At 45.3% G+C, this 14,929-nt stretch overlaps 1 protein-coding gene across 2 annotated transcripts in view; it reads right to left on the bottom strand.

Moving 5' to 3' along the window:
• The window catches only part of LOC106583495 (zinc finger protein 407), a 174,645-nt gene that overhangs the window by 53,311 nt on the left and 106,405 nt on the right, over positions 1-14,929 (bottom strand). For both annotated transcript variants that reach the window (XM_014167742.2, XM_014167750.2), the window contains exons 5-8: positions 13,283-13,449; positions 7,277-7,360; positions 5,786-5,906; positions 587-765 (exon numbers count right to left, since the gene is read on the bottom strand). In XM_014167742.2, coding sequence (XP_014023217.2) covers positions 587-765; positions 5,786-5,906; positions 7,277-7,360; positions 13,283-13,449 — 551 coding nt within the window. The remainder of the gene's footprint in view (positions 1-586; positions 766-5,785; positions 5,907-7,276; positions 7,361-13,282; positions 13,450-14,929) is intronic.

The raw sequence follows: 14,929 nt of genomic DNA, 5'->3' as shown, positions 1-14,929 counted from the left end.
GCACCGGGTCAGAGGGATAACAGGATAAAAGGTGTCCTTTCGGGTTCCAGAGAAGGACATTCCCTCTCTAGATTGGATTTGGGGCCTTCAAGGACACAGGAAGAACACTCAACACAAAAGATAGATCCAATAGAGGACAAACAGATTTGCTCTGGAGGAGGAGGAGAAGGGAGTAGAGGAGGGAAGGAGGAGGATGAGGAGGGGGGAGGAGGGGGAAGGGGTAGAGGAGGAGGGTGGCGGAAGGGTGGAGGAGGAGGAACAGGAGGAGAAGGAGGAGGTGGAGGGAAGAAGGAGGAGGAGTGATTGGCAGGGCACTGGATTATTACATCCAGCACTTCCTGTCAGTGGCTTTACAGGCATCACCAAATACAGCAGCTTTCTCTACCTACCATCTACACACACACACACACATGATACCACTCCCCTGAGAGAGAGAGAGAGAGAGAGAGAGAGAGAGAGAGAGAGGTGTCAGGGGAGCTGTTACCCAGAGGAGAGAGTCAGAGTGAAGATCAGTGTGTGTGTGTGTGTGTGTGTGTGTTTGTTTGTATGTTCACTCGCAGGTGTGTGTAGATAGGGGTAATCCTACCTGCATGCAGGTAGGCCAGGTCAGGGTTCTCGATGTCGGGGTGATGCTCCTTCAGATGGTTCCTGAAGTCCATGGGGCCGTTGGTGCCGTAGTCACACTTGGGGCAGTTGTACATCTTCACTCCCTCGTGCTTCCCCGTGTGCAGGATGTGCTTTCGGATGTTCTCCGCACAGTTGGATCTGTTGGGAGATGAACAGACAACGATTAAAAGGAGGAACAGTTTATTCAATTAAAAGATAAAAAGATCAAACAAAGAGTTTAAAAAAAAAGACAGGAAGGAAGGAAAAGGGAGAAGAAGAAAATCCCCAAACAATCGAGGATGCTCCCCTTGGAAGGTTTACTGTACTGACGGTTTGGTTTTGTTCTATTGACACTAACAAAATGAATCAAGTGGATTGAACGCAAACAATTTAGTGGTGGGGCTGAGGGAGCATGTTTAAGGGGGGGGGGGGTAAACAATGATAGATAATTCTACAATTTACAAGCTGTAGATGCACTGTTGTCGTTTTCACACAGCCCTTGGTTTCTCTTGCGTGTTACAGACGTTTCACTCTAGGAGTATGAAACTCCTGCAACAGGGTGAAAGTTAAAAACAACATTTTGATGAGGTCCACCGGGTTTGTAATCTCGGAACGCTGAACCAAATCTGGTATCCACTGGCCAGCTACTAGACGTGATTCTGGGGGCTGAGGATTTTCAAAACGGAGCTCAAGTAAAAGTAACAGAAAATACTACCCCTCTCTATGCCTCTGCCTGTGGATGCCCATGTGGCTCCTGTGGCTGTGCTACAGTGGGGTGGCAGGTAGCCTAGTGGTTAGAGCGTTGGACTAGTAACCGAAAGGCTGTAAGATCAAATCCACGATCTGACAAGGTAAAAATCTGTCGTTCTGCCCCTGAACAAGGCAGTTAACCCACTGTTCCTAGGCCGTCATTGAAAATAAGAATTTGTTCTTAACTGACTTACCTAGTTAAATAAAGGTTAAATAAAATAAATAGGTGTAAAAGTGGTATATTATACCACTTAGCATTTTATCCCAAGTGACTTGCAGTGCAGTAAATACATTTTGAACTGTGTGTATGATCCGTGTGGGAATTGAACTTACGACTTGGTGTTGCTAACACCAGCTGAGCCATACAGGACCAGTGTAGGTGTGTAGTATTGACGTGTGTGTAGACATGCAGGGCTGTAGGCAGTAGTCATGCAGTAAGCTAATGCTGGGCGCTGGCTGTAATGATGTCAGCTCAGGGAGTCACAGAGTCCCTCTGATTTAAGTGTGCAGGTCTCAGGTCTCAGGCCTCAGGTCTCAGGCCCTATCTAAACCTGCCCTGGGACACCACGCACACAGGCCTGGACTGGGGCTGAGGGGACACACACACACACACACACACACACACACACACACACACACACACACACACACACACACACACACACACACACACACGCACAACCCCCACCAATAGATACAACGGCTACCACATCACGCAAGCACGTGCAGTGCAGGAGCCGCGGCACTTTCATACGCACGCACGCACACACACACACACAGCATCATGCGTGATGGATGAGGCACTCGTGCTTGGTCTCGGGCTGACATTCTCGGACAGTATAATATGCAATCCCTTCTCCCTTATCACCTTGGCTGGGACAATAAAGGCTCACGGGTACCATGGCTCTCGCCAGGCAAGGGTAGAATTTGTTTTCACTTTTTGCCGAGACACCTCTCTCCATCAAGGGTCTTAGCAGTCCTGCCCCCCCGCTCCATTTGCTTTACAGGACTTCATAATATAAAGATGTCCTCAGAACTATGCAGAGGACCCGCCCCTTTTGTGTTTTACACATAAATACATCAAAACACCTGCTGGTGAATGGTGAAATGGCCCTCCATGAAGCCATTTGCGTTGGGTAGGGTAAAATGTGAGGTGTTCTCCTTAGAGCTCCAGGAATGGGACAACTCTTTTTTTTTTTACCATGTCATGTCTATCTGTACTCAGTACAGTAACAGCTCCATTAAGACCCTGGGTAAGTGGATAGGGATTGCACACAGGCATGTAACTACCCTCCACCTAATGCTAAAAGCCATACAGGATGCGCCTCCTCCTTTTTACAGACCAAGACTCCACAACCTAAGCCTAATAATATCAACATCACAAATAAAGTAAATAACCTTTTCAATAACTTGACAAATCATGGTGTAAGGCCGCCTACAGTGAGTAAAGCACACAAACAGTAGCAATAAATACTATCCAGCAAGTACCTATCCGATAAATTCAATTCAGAATTTTCCTCGACCACTTAAAAGTTATTTCAAAACTTTCCTTCAGATAGAGAAGTCCTCGGTCACTGTCAGGAAAATAATAAGAATAATCATAAATCGTTAAAAAAATATAAAAAAATCAAAAAAACATTTCATTTTAATTCAAGACAAATTAACTGATTTCTTATTCCAGGCCAGTGGAATAAATGCATCCATTCAGAGTCCGATATGAAACGGTTCTAAAGAACAGTGTGAGGGTGGGATCCCGGGGGAGCGCTTCTATCTCTCAGATATGGTAATGGCGTAATTGTCATATTAAAACAGCATCATGTGCATTTAGGAGTCAGCAGGTGTCAGGCTAAGAGAAAGGCCCACATAGTCCTCCTACGATAGCCAATATTAATTAGACCAACGGCCGCCTTTCAACTTTATCCACGTCCGTGAGCAGCGACATGGGAATCAACCCCGCTGCCGAGATATCGTCGCAATTCGCTCCGTCTTTTTTTTTTTTTTTCTAAAACATTTCCATATTTTCTTCGTCGGCGACTGCATCGGTAATGAGGCTGGTAATTGAGGCTTTTCGTTAGCGGTGGATTTAAATGTGCGTCTTTGTGTTTTAAGAATGGAGGTAGGCATCTGCGACGGCAAAGAGAGACGGCCTAGACATCATTAACGCTCATCCACGCCTTGCTCTCCCGCTTCTCCCAACACTTCACAGGGTCACCGGCCCCGCGTCGTCAAAAGTTAGCGCGAATTAGCACAAAGTAGCTATTTTCGCAGGCAGGCAGATTGAAAATATGCATACAGAGGATGTTGATATAAAGTATTAAAGGGAGGATATCAATTATGCCAATCATGATGCCTTGGTAGCTATAATGAGTGTCTATTCATTGAGAACAATAGTCATAATGAGGTATAGCCTGAGGTTTTGGACTGCAAAAATAGGTATATATCATTGTAAGATAGCCTTTGAGAATGTATATGCCAGTTATCCCTTTGAAATATGACTATTAATAATGTCTGACAGTAATTACCTGCATCTTCCAACCATAATTGTTTGAACTTTAAATAATACAACACAAAAAGTTCTATTTCACATTAATTTGAGGATAAGGTAAAGAAGTTGCATTGAAGATTTCATAGATGTCAGCGACACATCTACTATTTTATACCAATATGATATTACACAATATATACGAAACAAAAATATAAACACAACATGTAAAGTGTTGGTTTCATGAGCGGAAATAAAAGATCTCTGAAATTTTCCATACGCACAAAAAGCTTATTTCTCTCAAATGTTGTGCACAAATTTCTTTACATCCCTGTTAGTGAGCATTTCTCCTTTGCCCTGACAGGAGTGGCATATCAAGAAGCTGATTGAACAGCATGATTATTACATAGGTGCACCTTGTGCTGGGGACAATAAAAGGCCACTGTGCAGTTTTCTCACACAACTGAGGAGTATTTATGTCTGTAATAAAGGTATTTTTGGGGGAAAAACTCACTCTGATTGGCTGGGCCTGGCTCCCCAGTCGGTGGGCCTTTGCCCTCCGAGGCCCATCCATCGCTGTGCCCCTGCCTAGTCATGTAAAATCCATACATTAGGGCCTAATGAATTTATTTCAAATGACTGATTTCCTTTTATGAACTGTCACTCGGTAACATTTTTGAAATTGTTGCATTTTGCGTTTATATTTTTGTTCAGTATAGTAAATGTATTACGATATAATTAGAAATATAATATAATTTATAAGTCGCATGCATTATAATGGTATATCAAATTCTATATATCATGAGATATCCTGTTCACGGTCAAATGTTGACAGTGCCTTGACTAGCACATCCTTATTTGTGTGAAGTCATTGAACAATTGAGGCACTGAGCCATTGGAGGTTTACAAATGTATTCAGGGTGGAAGAGCGGAGCACAGAGTAAGGCCCCTCATGACTGCCTGGCCGTGTTCTATTCCTCCTACACACATTAGGAACCCAGCAGGGGTTGCGAGCTGCTAACCTCTCCAGCCCCTCCCTCGGCCCTCCGTACCCACGGGGGCCAAAACAAAAATGTTAATTGGTCTTCTAATTTGCTGTTTAATTTGCCACAATCTGTAACGATCATTTGGAATCAGCTAGAAGAACAGTTGGTCCGGTTCCCTCTGTTGCCTCCCCACGGTGCTTTTAAACGTCAAATACTACTCTTCCTGGATAAATAGGATGTGAATTGAGTGCAAAATGCGTATAAATAAGTGAAATATGACACCTCACATGCTAAACCATTGCCTTTCTGCAGAAGACAAGCTTCACCATGGTAGAGTAACTTGTAGCCAAAGTGTTTCTAAACTATGGTAAAGAACAAAGAATGGCAATTGGTATTGTGGTCCCATTAATGTTTAGGAATATTGAGCTTTTGGGGGGTATTTCTCCCTCTGAAGTTCCTAAAGATATTAACCTAGATTGGAACATCTCAGTTTTTTTGAGTATTTCTTCTGTTTTTCAGACAAGTATCTGAACAGTAAATTCCAATTCCAACAGCCTAACATATCCTTATAGAGCAAGCCACAACAAACAGCCTGTCCATGTCATTTTAGTTTCTCTAAAACCGACGCCGGGAAAATTCCTTTCGCACTTCCACCACACCTGAGAGGGGGGAGGAAGAGGATGAAGAAGATGAAGAGTTGCGAGATGGAGAAGTGCAACGTTGCCAAAAGTTTTTCCAATTTCACCGACAATTTCCTGTGTAATTACTGATGGTCTGTGATGGTGTTTTAATGACAGAGACCTGCCAGCGGCTGGATGCTGGAGCCTACTGATGACACAGGTCTGATGGGAGATCAGAGTGTGTGTGCGTGCGCGCGTGTGTGATTAAACCCACAGTCCTCCTGCCCATCAACCCCTGCCATCTGTCCTTCCATGCGTTGGCGAGCCCAATGAGCCGGTACCTGTAGTCGCACCAGGGGCATCGGTAGGGCTTCTCCCCTGTGTGCACGCGCTTGTGGCGGGTCAAGTGGGACTGGGTGGTGGAGGCGAAGCCGCACAGCTTACACTTGAAGGGCCGTTCTCCTTGGGGACAGACAGACAGACAGGGAAGATAAGGACGGGCGGACAGGAAGACGGACAGAGAGAAATACAGAATCACTGTCCGTCTCAAGTGGAAGCTCACTAACACAGGCCTTTACATTTAACATATGAATCATTTAGCAGACGCTCTTATCCAGAGCGACTTACATTAGTCCATTCATCTTAACATAGCTAGATGAGACAACAACATATCACAATCATAGTCCCTAAACAAAATAGTTATTAGCAAAGTCAGTGCTAGTAGGAAAGTAGTTGAAATCTTTCAAATACTGTTGAGCAGTCGCAATTTTGCAACTATTCCAGTAATTCAATTGTGCCAGGAAAGCTCAATCAAGGCCACCTAAAGCAGCGATTGTCAGCGGGTCAAGGGTGTCTGAGTGAAAAAATACATAACTTTTTACGTGGAAAAAAAACACCACTCTGAACTTAAACCAGGTAGAAAGTGTGTAGAACTTCTAATGAACCATTTGCTTTGTTGATATAATTGAATCTCAAACGTTTTTCTTCAATCACAGTATTTTCAACATAGAGCCATTAGCAGCTTTATTTTTGGTTGATTTTGTGGTCTCAAACCAGTGAATTTATTAACATTCTTCATCAAAAATATGGGAGAATTGTTATTATTGTCAATGAAAGAACTGGGAATGTTGTTCCCTTGTCATATATTTGCTACATTTACTAACATAGCATAATTTTTTTTTTTTTACAGATATTGTATTATGCCGATTCTTTTCCGCGATGCGAATATTGGGTCGCAACTGAGACAACCTGGTTCAATTTTGGTCGCGAGGCAAAACCAGTTGAGACCCAGTCTTCTAAAGCATTTGAAAGGACTTCAAATCCTATTTGAACCCAGGTCTGATCTGAAAAAGAGACACTCACTGATGACACCTGTAGACACCTGTAGTCTGGACCGTGTGTCCGACAATAGATTGTTGAGATGTATTTATTGGAATTGACACTTGACAAGAGAGGACAAAAAGTAAGAGTGTTGGGTAAATGTAAATGACTGTCAAAATGCGACAGCAAAAAAAAAATCCAAATTATGAATATCTAAATGAATATTTATAACGGGATGCTTGATCCTTGGGCGCCTGCCAGACGAACGGTTAACAGGATTTGTTTCACTTTCCCAATTTCCAAAAAGCACTTGTTATTGACGGCATATCTGAAAAATGCAATTTTCCTAAGCGATAGAATGACATGGTGAAATGATAACCTAAATTAAAAAAATCGCAGATTCAGTAATCCATACTGCTACACATGTCTATCACCGACAGCAAACATGTCAGACTGTGTGTGTGTGTGTGTCAGACGCTGGATGTGTGCAGCTCTAGGGTCGTGCGGCTCACCTGTGTGTTGGCGGCGATGTTTGGTGAGGGCGTGTCGCGTGCCACCCGCAAAACCACAGAGATCGCACAGGAAGGACTTCTCTCCTGTAGGGGGCAGGAATGAGGGGGTCAGAAAACATTACGGCGTCAACAGAGGAAGAAGGAGTAGGGACAACATCACTCGACAGACAGACAGACAGACAGACAGACAGACAGACAGACAGACAGACAGACAGACAGACAGACAGACAGACAGACAGTTCATTAACAGATGAAAGCGGAGGGAAAAGTCACAGATCACTAGTGTATAACCATCAAGGCTCTCACAGTTAACTAATTCCTCCAATCATATGTATCCGTGTAAATATGTCAAATGGGACGGAAATGGGACGGAAATTGCCAGTGTGGTTTATTGACTGTGATCAAATCTGAAAAGCACCGCTGAACATAATTACATACTTGTCAGAGCCATAAAAATTAGCTTTATTATCAATGGGATGGTTTTGTACAACTTCATTTCTGTCCGATGCCTTCCAGATGGGGCTGAGCTGATCACTCCAGCGGGTTTTTTACTACACAGTGTGCTTCTTCTCTCTTCCTGCATCTGGCTCTCTGTCATTAACAGCCTGGTCTCTGTCTCTCTCTCTGTCTGTCTCTCTGTCTGTCTCTCTGTCTGTCTCTCTGTCTGTCTCTCTGTCTGTCTCTCTGTCTGTCTCTCTGTCTGTCTCTCCCTCCCTCTCTCTCCCAGCACAAACACAGCAGGAGGAGAAAGAGGTGTAGGCAGACTGATCGCAACACAAACATGACAGGACACTGGATCATCAGTATGAGTATTTATTTGCAAGACATGCAAAACGTTTCGCAACAGACAACAAAACATTTTGTCCAGTTCAGAATGTACATCCTCTTTTATACTTCAAAATGTTTCCTCTCTACTGAACAGGACCCAGGTGATGGTCCATACCCAGTATAACAGATGTTTAAAACGGTGTTGGTTGTTTGGCTCTGCGACATCAACAAGCTTTACGGCAGTTGTCTGAACTCCCTGTCACGGACGTCCTCATTTCAAAGAGGTCTTCTCACAAAACCGACTGTCCAGACCGAACCTAATATGTCACGAATATGGAAAGGGGAGACTTTCCTTTCAAAGGTGTTGGTTGTTCTGCTCTACGACGCACACAAGCTCCAGGGGAGTCATCTGAAGGTAACCCAGTATCGGGCTGTAAAAATGCAAAAAAGTGCATAGGGGGTAAAAATGTGCCACTAATAATGTGACCAAACATGGGTCAAACAAAAGTTGAGTTTTCTTATATCTCTCAGATATAGGACAGACACTTCAAAACCTTATTCCTTATGATACATGTTTTGACCACCTGTTTTGCCATGTACTAATAAATGTGTTATTCAATTCATTTCTATGGGCTTTCACAGTAAATGCCTAATTCAATGTTTTATCAAATCATTTTTGTATATATATATATATATATATATATATATATATATATATATATTTTAGACCTACAGGGATCCTAATATTAAAAATCAACTGGCAAAATTATACATTTTATGACCATCGTAAAACAATTCCTTATGTTAGGCGACAGGTAGCCTAGCGGTTAGAGAGTTGGGCCAGTAACCAAAAGTTTGCTGGTTCAAATACCCGAGCCGTCAAACTAAAAAAAAATCTGTCGACGTGTCCTTGAGCAAGGCACTTAAACCCTAATTTGCTCCAGGGGCGCCGTACTACTACGGCTATCTGGTGTATACACCTATCTGGTGTATGTGATAAAACAGCTGATTTTTTAGCTTAGACCTACAGGTGTTAATACAGTGATATATGACAGAGGCTTAGTATGGTGCTGTGTCTGTTGTTGCCTGTTGTTAATTACACCAGCTCCACTCAGCAGGGAAGACCTCTGATTAGTCTGCAGAGCTCTGGCCTGTCTGCCTGCAGGACAGAAGGCACATGCTGTAGTTACCCACATGAAAAAAATACCACAGTTTACTATAGAATACTACAGTACTTACTATAGAGTTCTGTAGTAAACTATATACTGTAGAATACTATACTACACACTGTAGTATCCCTCGATCATGTGTAGTACTTACTATATAATGTTGCCGTATACTGCAGAATACTATAGTAAATTCTGCAGTATTATCCGCAAAATATACATTTTTCATGTGGGTACAGTAGCACACACACAGGCATGCATGCACACACGCAGACACACACACGGACACTTGCAGGACATGCACGCTAGCGCGAACCCATGCACACAAGAGCACACGCAAGCACACACACACACACACACACAAAATCACTGTCACGTAACTGCTCGTCTCAATCCCAAAGTTTTAACTTTCACTGTGCATTGATAATGCATCGAGGCGATAACTTCATGCAGAGGGAAAGTAGTGTTTTTCACTTCGTATAACAGCTTTTATTGAATCCACAGAGAGAGAGGAGCCTCGTATTACACCCATTTAAAGCCACTCGACTGTGTGGAGTGTTCTAACGCAGTGCCACTTAAGATGAGAAAACCACCAGTCTTAAACAGGTGCTCTTTCCTTAGCTATAGAGGATTCCTATTTGTTCATTCTGGAATGATAAAATCTTTGGGCTTTTAAAATTGCCCTTCTTCCTCTCTTTCTCCTTGTCAGCATTGAAATCTTCAGGGCAACGTTAGGGGAACGTTAGCAGAGTGTTAGGGGAGCGTTAGGTCTGCCTCCTCCTCAGTTCCTATCAGAAAAACAGCCCCCTCTTTCCCATCATCCCCCGTATTCCACCCGTCGCCCTTCCATCTCTCATTATGCCCCATGCTACAAGACCCCACTACGAAAAAATCCATAGCCATCGATTCCCGCGCCCAGCCGCCACAATTATTATTTTAGTGGAAACGCCGGCGATATATTACGTGTGCTTTTCATCTGCCGTTCGATGGCGGTGAGCCCTGTGAGGGCCGAGGGGAGGATGGCGTTGGTGGGGGACCGGGCAGTGACGGGGCCCTGTCAACACCAGGGGATCCAGCAGGCTAAAGATACTGAGCACAGGGCCCGTACACACACACAATCACAACTCGCTCACGGAGACGCACAGATCAGACAAACACACATTCATACACAAAACGCAACCCAGATTACACCCAGACGCACACACACACACACACACACACACACACACACACACACACACACACACACACACACACACACACACACACACACACACAGTGGCCAGTTAAATCTCTCACATAACTTTGCGTCATTTCATCAGTTCAATACTATTCTTTGGTCTTTCTCTTCTGGTACTTCCTCTAACCCTAACAAAATAAATCCACTTATTGCAAGGCTTACTAAAAAGTACTTTGAAATAAAAATATACCACCTCTATTTGCACCTGCGTGTGTGTGTGTGTGTGTGTGTGTGTGTGTGTGTGTGTGTGTGTGTGTGTGTGTTTGAATCACATACACTGCTACTGTTTATTATCTATCCTGTTGCCTGGTCAGTTTATTCCTAGTTACATGTACTGTACATATTACCTCGGACCCCTGCACACCGACCCGATACTGGTGCCCCGTGTATATAGCCAAGTTATCGTTACTCATTGTGTATTTATTAATACTTTTCTTATTATGTGTTATTACTCATTTCTCCATTTTCTCTCTCGCTCTACGTTGTTGGGAAGGGCCCGTAAGTAAGCATTTCATTTTTTAGTCTACACCTGTTGTTTACGAAGCGTTTGACAAATAACATTTGATTTGATTTGATATATGCGTGTCTGGGTGCCCGACGCCAATATCTGTGTTTTAAATAACCCCGGAGGAGTCTGCATGCAGCTATAATTGCCTCCCTCATTAGTTATGTTTTAGCAGGGTTGCGGTTGGGAGGGCAATTAATTCTACCGCTTAATTTTTGACACAGAATCCGCCCGCCGTATTGATGTGCACGCCATTTTGGGCCTCATTTCTCAGGGAAATTAATTGACAAAGTGCGAAGATTTATCAGCATATCGCCAGATTAAGCGACAAACTGAGGCAATGAGGAAATCAATTGTGGCCCTGTCGCGGCAAACGGCACTGCCGGTCCCTCTGCGGAGGGGCGGGGGAAAGGGCTGGGGCAGGTTGGGACATGTTTGATTTATTTATTTATTTGAGTCGCTCATTCATCAGCCGTTACAAATGACCCTGGCGGCTGACGCTACCTCCCCTCCTCCTAACCCCCTCCTCCTCCTCCTCCTCCTCTTCCTCCTCAGCTCAGACACTGGGGGTGTGAGGAGAGTGATTAACATAGAAAACACACAAATCAGGCCCAGAACAATGAATCCAGTTGGGGACATGATTGCAGGCCCAGGAGCGGGAGGTGTTCACACACAGAGGAAAAGCAGGAAGTCCCTCACGGCGGCTGCTCACGTCACAGTCCCAGTCAGAGAAAAGGTAGCACTCATGGTCTCTCGTCACAACGGAAAATATTCAAATGCAACAGGACTGAGAACATACACTATTTAAAAGACAGAATTCCATTTCATGATTAGGGCTGTCGCATATCTCAAACACTATTTGCACCACATAATAGTGCGGCTACCAACTATTTACACACCTTAATTGTTGCGCTACATTATCTTGCTGCGCGACATGATCTTGGGTGCGACATTATCTTGGGTATCGATGTTGACACGCGCTATGTTCCTCAACACCCCTCACCAGTGATCTGTCCTCATCCTGCCTGCTATACACACAACCCACCCCAGACACGTAACAGAGATCTCCAGCTACATGTCACCGAGAATGATTGGTTCAACTTTTAGTTTCCTACTTATTTTATTAGTATTGCAGCTTACCCTTGTGAAGGAGCCCATTTACAACGTTCAAACAGATCACACACGCCGATCATATTTTAGAGTACGTCAGCCCGCCAGTGTGCTGGAATGGGATTGCAATGAAACGCCAATGTCTACCTCTGTCACCCCGTCCCCATCTGCCCATTAATAGAAGTGTTGCATCATGGAGCTGTAAATTGAGTTAGCTTTCTGGGTGTCACTAATCAGGGTCATGAGTCTCTCTCTGTCGTCCCTCTCCCCCTCTCTCTCTCCCTACCCCTCCCTCGCTCTCTCTCCCTACCCCTCGCTCTCTCCCCCTGCCCCTCGCTCTCTCCCCCTACCCCTCGCTCCCTCTCCCTACCCCTCGCTCCCTCTCCCTACCCCTCGCTCTCTCTCCCTACCCCTCGCTCTCTCCTCCTACCCCTCGCTCTCTCCTCCTACCCCTCGCTCTCTCCCCCCTACCCCTCGCTCTCTCCCCCCTACCCCTCGCTCCCTCTCCCTACCCCTCTCTCTCTCCCTACCCCTCTCTCCCTACCCCTCGCTCTCTCTCTCCCTACCCCTCGCTCTCTCTCTCCCTACCCCTCGCTCTCTACCCCTCTCTCCCTACCCCTCTCTCTCTACCCCTCTCTCTCTACCCCTCTCTCTCTCTCCCTCTCTCCCTACCCTCCTTGTCGCAGCAAGTGACACCTAGGCGCTTGGAGCAGAGTGACAGTCGGGCCCCGGCTGACGGCGAGCGACGGTTCTCGGGGAAACAAATGAAAATAAAAAGGTCTAATTATGTCGGCGGCGCCTTGCCACCGTGAGAGGGGCCCGCGTGACGGATGGACTGTTCTCCTGCTGGCGCTCACTCAGCCTGTCATACCGAGACCAGCCCCCGTGCCTGCCGTCCTGCCTTCCACTAGCTTTAGGCATTGACTTTAAAAGGGAGTCAAGAAGTAGGTTGACTGACGGACTGACTGACACCTAAGGCAAACAGTCTGGACACACCAAACAGGCACTTTGTTAATTTCTGACTGATTCCTACTCTCAGTATATGTACGTACTGTAGGTAGACATCCTGAAGGTGTGTCTCACCTGTATGGACATGAAGTAATTCACTGTAAATATTGGTATTGGTTTGTGTATAGGTGACATGAGGTGTGTGTGTTTACAGTACAGTACAGTACAGTAGACAATGTGTGTGTGTGTGTGTGGGTGTTGCATCTCACCTGTGTGTGTCCTGTAGTGGTCTTTCATGGCAGACAGGGTGAGGAAGGCGTAGTGGCAGGATGGCCAGGCACACTTATGGGGCTTGTCCCCCGTATGCAGCTTCATGTGGTTATTCAGAGCCCACTTCTCACTGAACGACCGGTCGCACAGATCACACTCAAACTTCCTGCGAAGGAGGGAGGGAGGGAGGGAGGGAAAAAAAAGAAGAGAGTGTTATTTAGTCCCAAAGCTGAGGTAAAAGGTAGAAACCCAAGTCTGTAAGGTAGGGAAGGGAGGAAGTAGGAGAACACACACACACACACACACACACACACACACACACACACACACACACACACACACACACACACACACACACACACAGAGATTGCTGGGGCTCCTGGCGTGTCATGTCTGTATAAGCAGGCATTGATTTTTCTGTCCAGGCCTGCCACCTCCACCATTTATTCTCTGCTTTGCGCCAGGGCCCAGAGGACTGGAGAAATTCTGTTACAGTCCAAACACACACACGCGCATGCATACAGCGCGCACTCACACACACACACACACACACACACACACAGCGCTCACACACACACACACACAAAACGGGCAAGTGGGGAGAATAGAGTTGCCCTGTACAGGGGTCTCCCACCACTTAGTCAGGGCCAACAGGAATACTGTAGGCTAAATGAAAAGCTAGATCAGACTTTACCTCCTACCTGGCATTATCCCTCTAGCTCCTCTTCTCCGTTATTCCTCATCTTTCTTCATGTCCATCTCTTAAAACCCTGTTTCCCTTTCTCACTAACCATCTCTCCCTTGCATCTCTCTTTCCCTCTGTTCCTCCTCCCTTTGTGCCAGTCTTTGTGCGATGACATGAAACACAGTCGATGGGAAAGAGCTCTTCTCCACAGAGGCCAACGGCGCATTATACAGGCCTAGATACTTCCAGGTTAGAGCGAGGGTGCTCAGTCCCAGATTCATAGCTGTTTAATTAAGCTACAAGCAACACGCATTAGTTAAGACAATAGAACCCCACCCGGACAAATTCATCTTCAGGCCGCCACTAGAATTTTCCCTAGCTGGAGAATGAAAAATGTGTGCGCCACAAACAAGCGAAGTCAGATTTTCAGGAGCATTTGTCTTGTGCCGAGACTCGTGAGAGCGTGTTATTTTAGCGAGGAGGGCGTCTTTAAGGTTTGATTGTGTTGTTTAATGCCTCTGGTATCTGTTTCATAGCACGCCATGTTGACACTCACCTGAACAAATAATGACTTCTAGCAACGTGGAGCATGTGTCCAAATCAATAATTCAAACTCATATGTTTTCCTTGTGGAGAGAGGGGGGGGGAGAAGGAGGGGTAGAATGATAGAAAGGGGGAGAAGGAGAGGGAGAGAGAATGGAGAGTGTGACAGAGAGTGTCAGGAGTGAGGGAGAGAGAGAGAGGGAGATGGACAGAGAGGTGGAGACAGAAAGAGAGTGGGGAGTAAGAGAGAGAGAAGAGAGAGAGACAGGGACACACACATGCTTGACTTATACACTACCGTTCAAAAGTTTGGGGTCACTTAGAAATGGGTTTTCTAATGATCAATTAGCCTTTTAAAATGATACACTTGGATTAGCTAACACAACGTGCCATTGGATGGAACACAGGAGTGATGGTT

Source organism: Salmo salar, chromosome ssa02, assembly GCF_905237065.1.
Source record: "Salmo salar chromosome ssa02, Ssal_v3.1, whole genome shotgun sequence".
NCBI classification, from domain to species: domain Eukaryota; kingdom Metazoa; phylum Chordata; class Actinopteri; order Salmoniformes; family Salmonidae; genus Salmo; species Salmo salar.
Note: the sequence above shows the minus strand (reverse complement) of the source record. Positions and strands in the feature narration are given on the sequence as shown.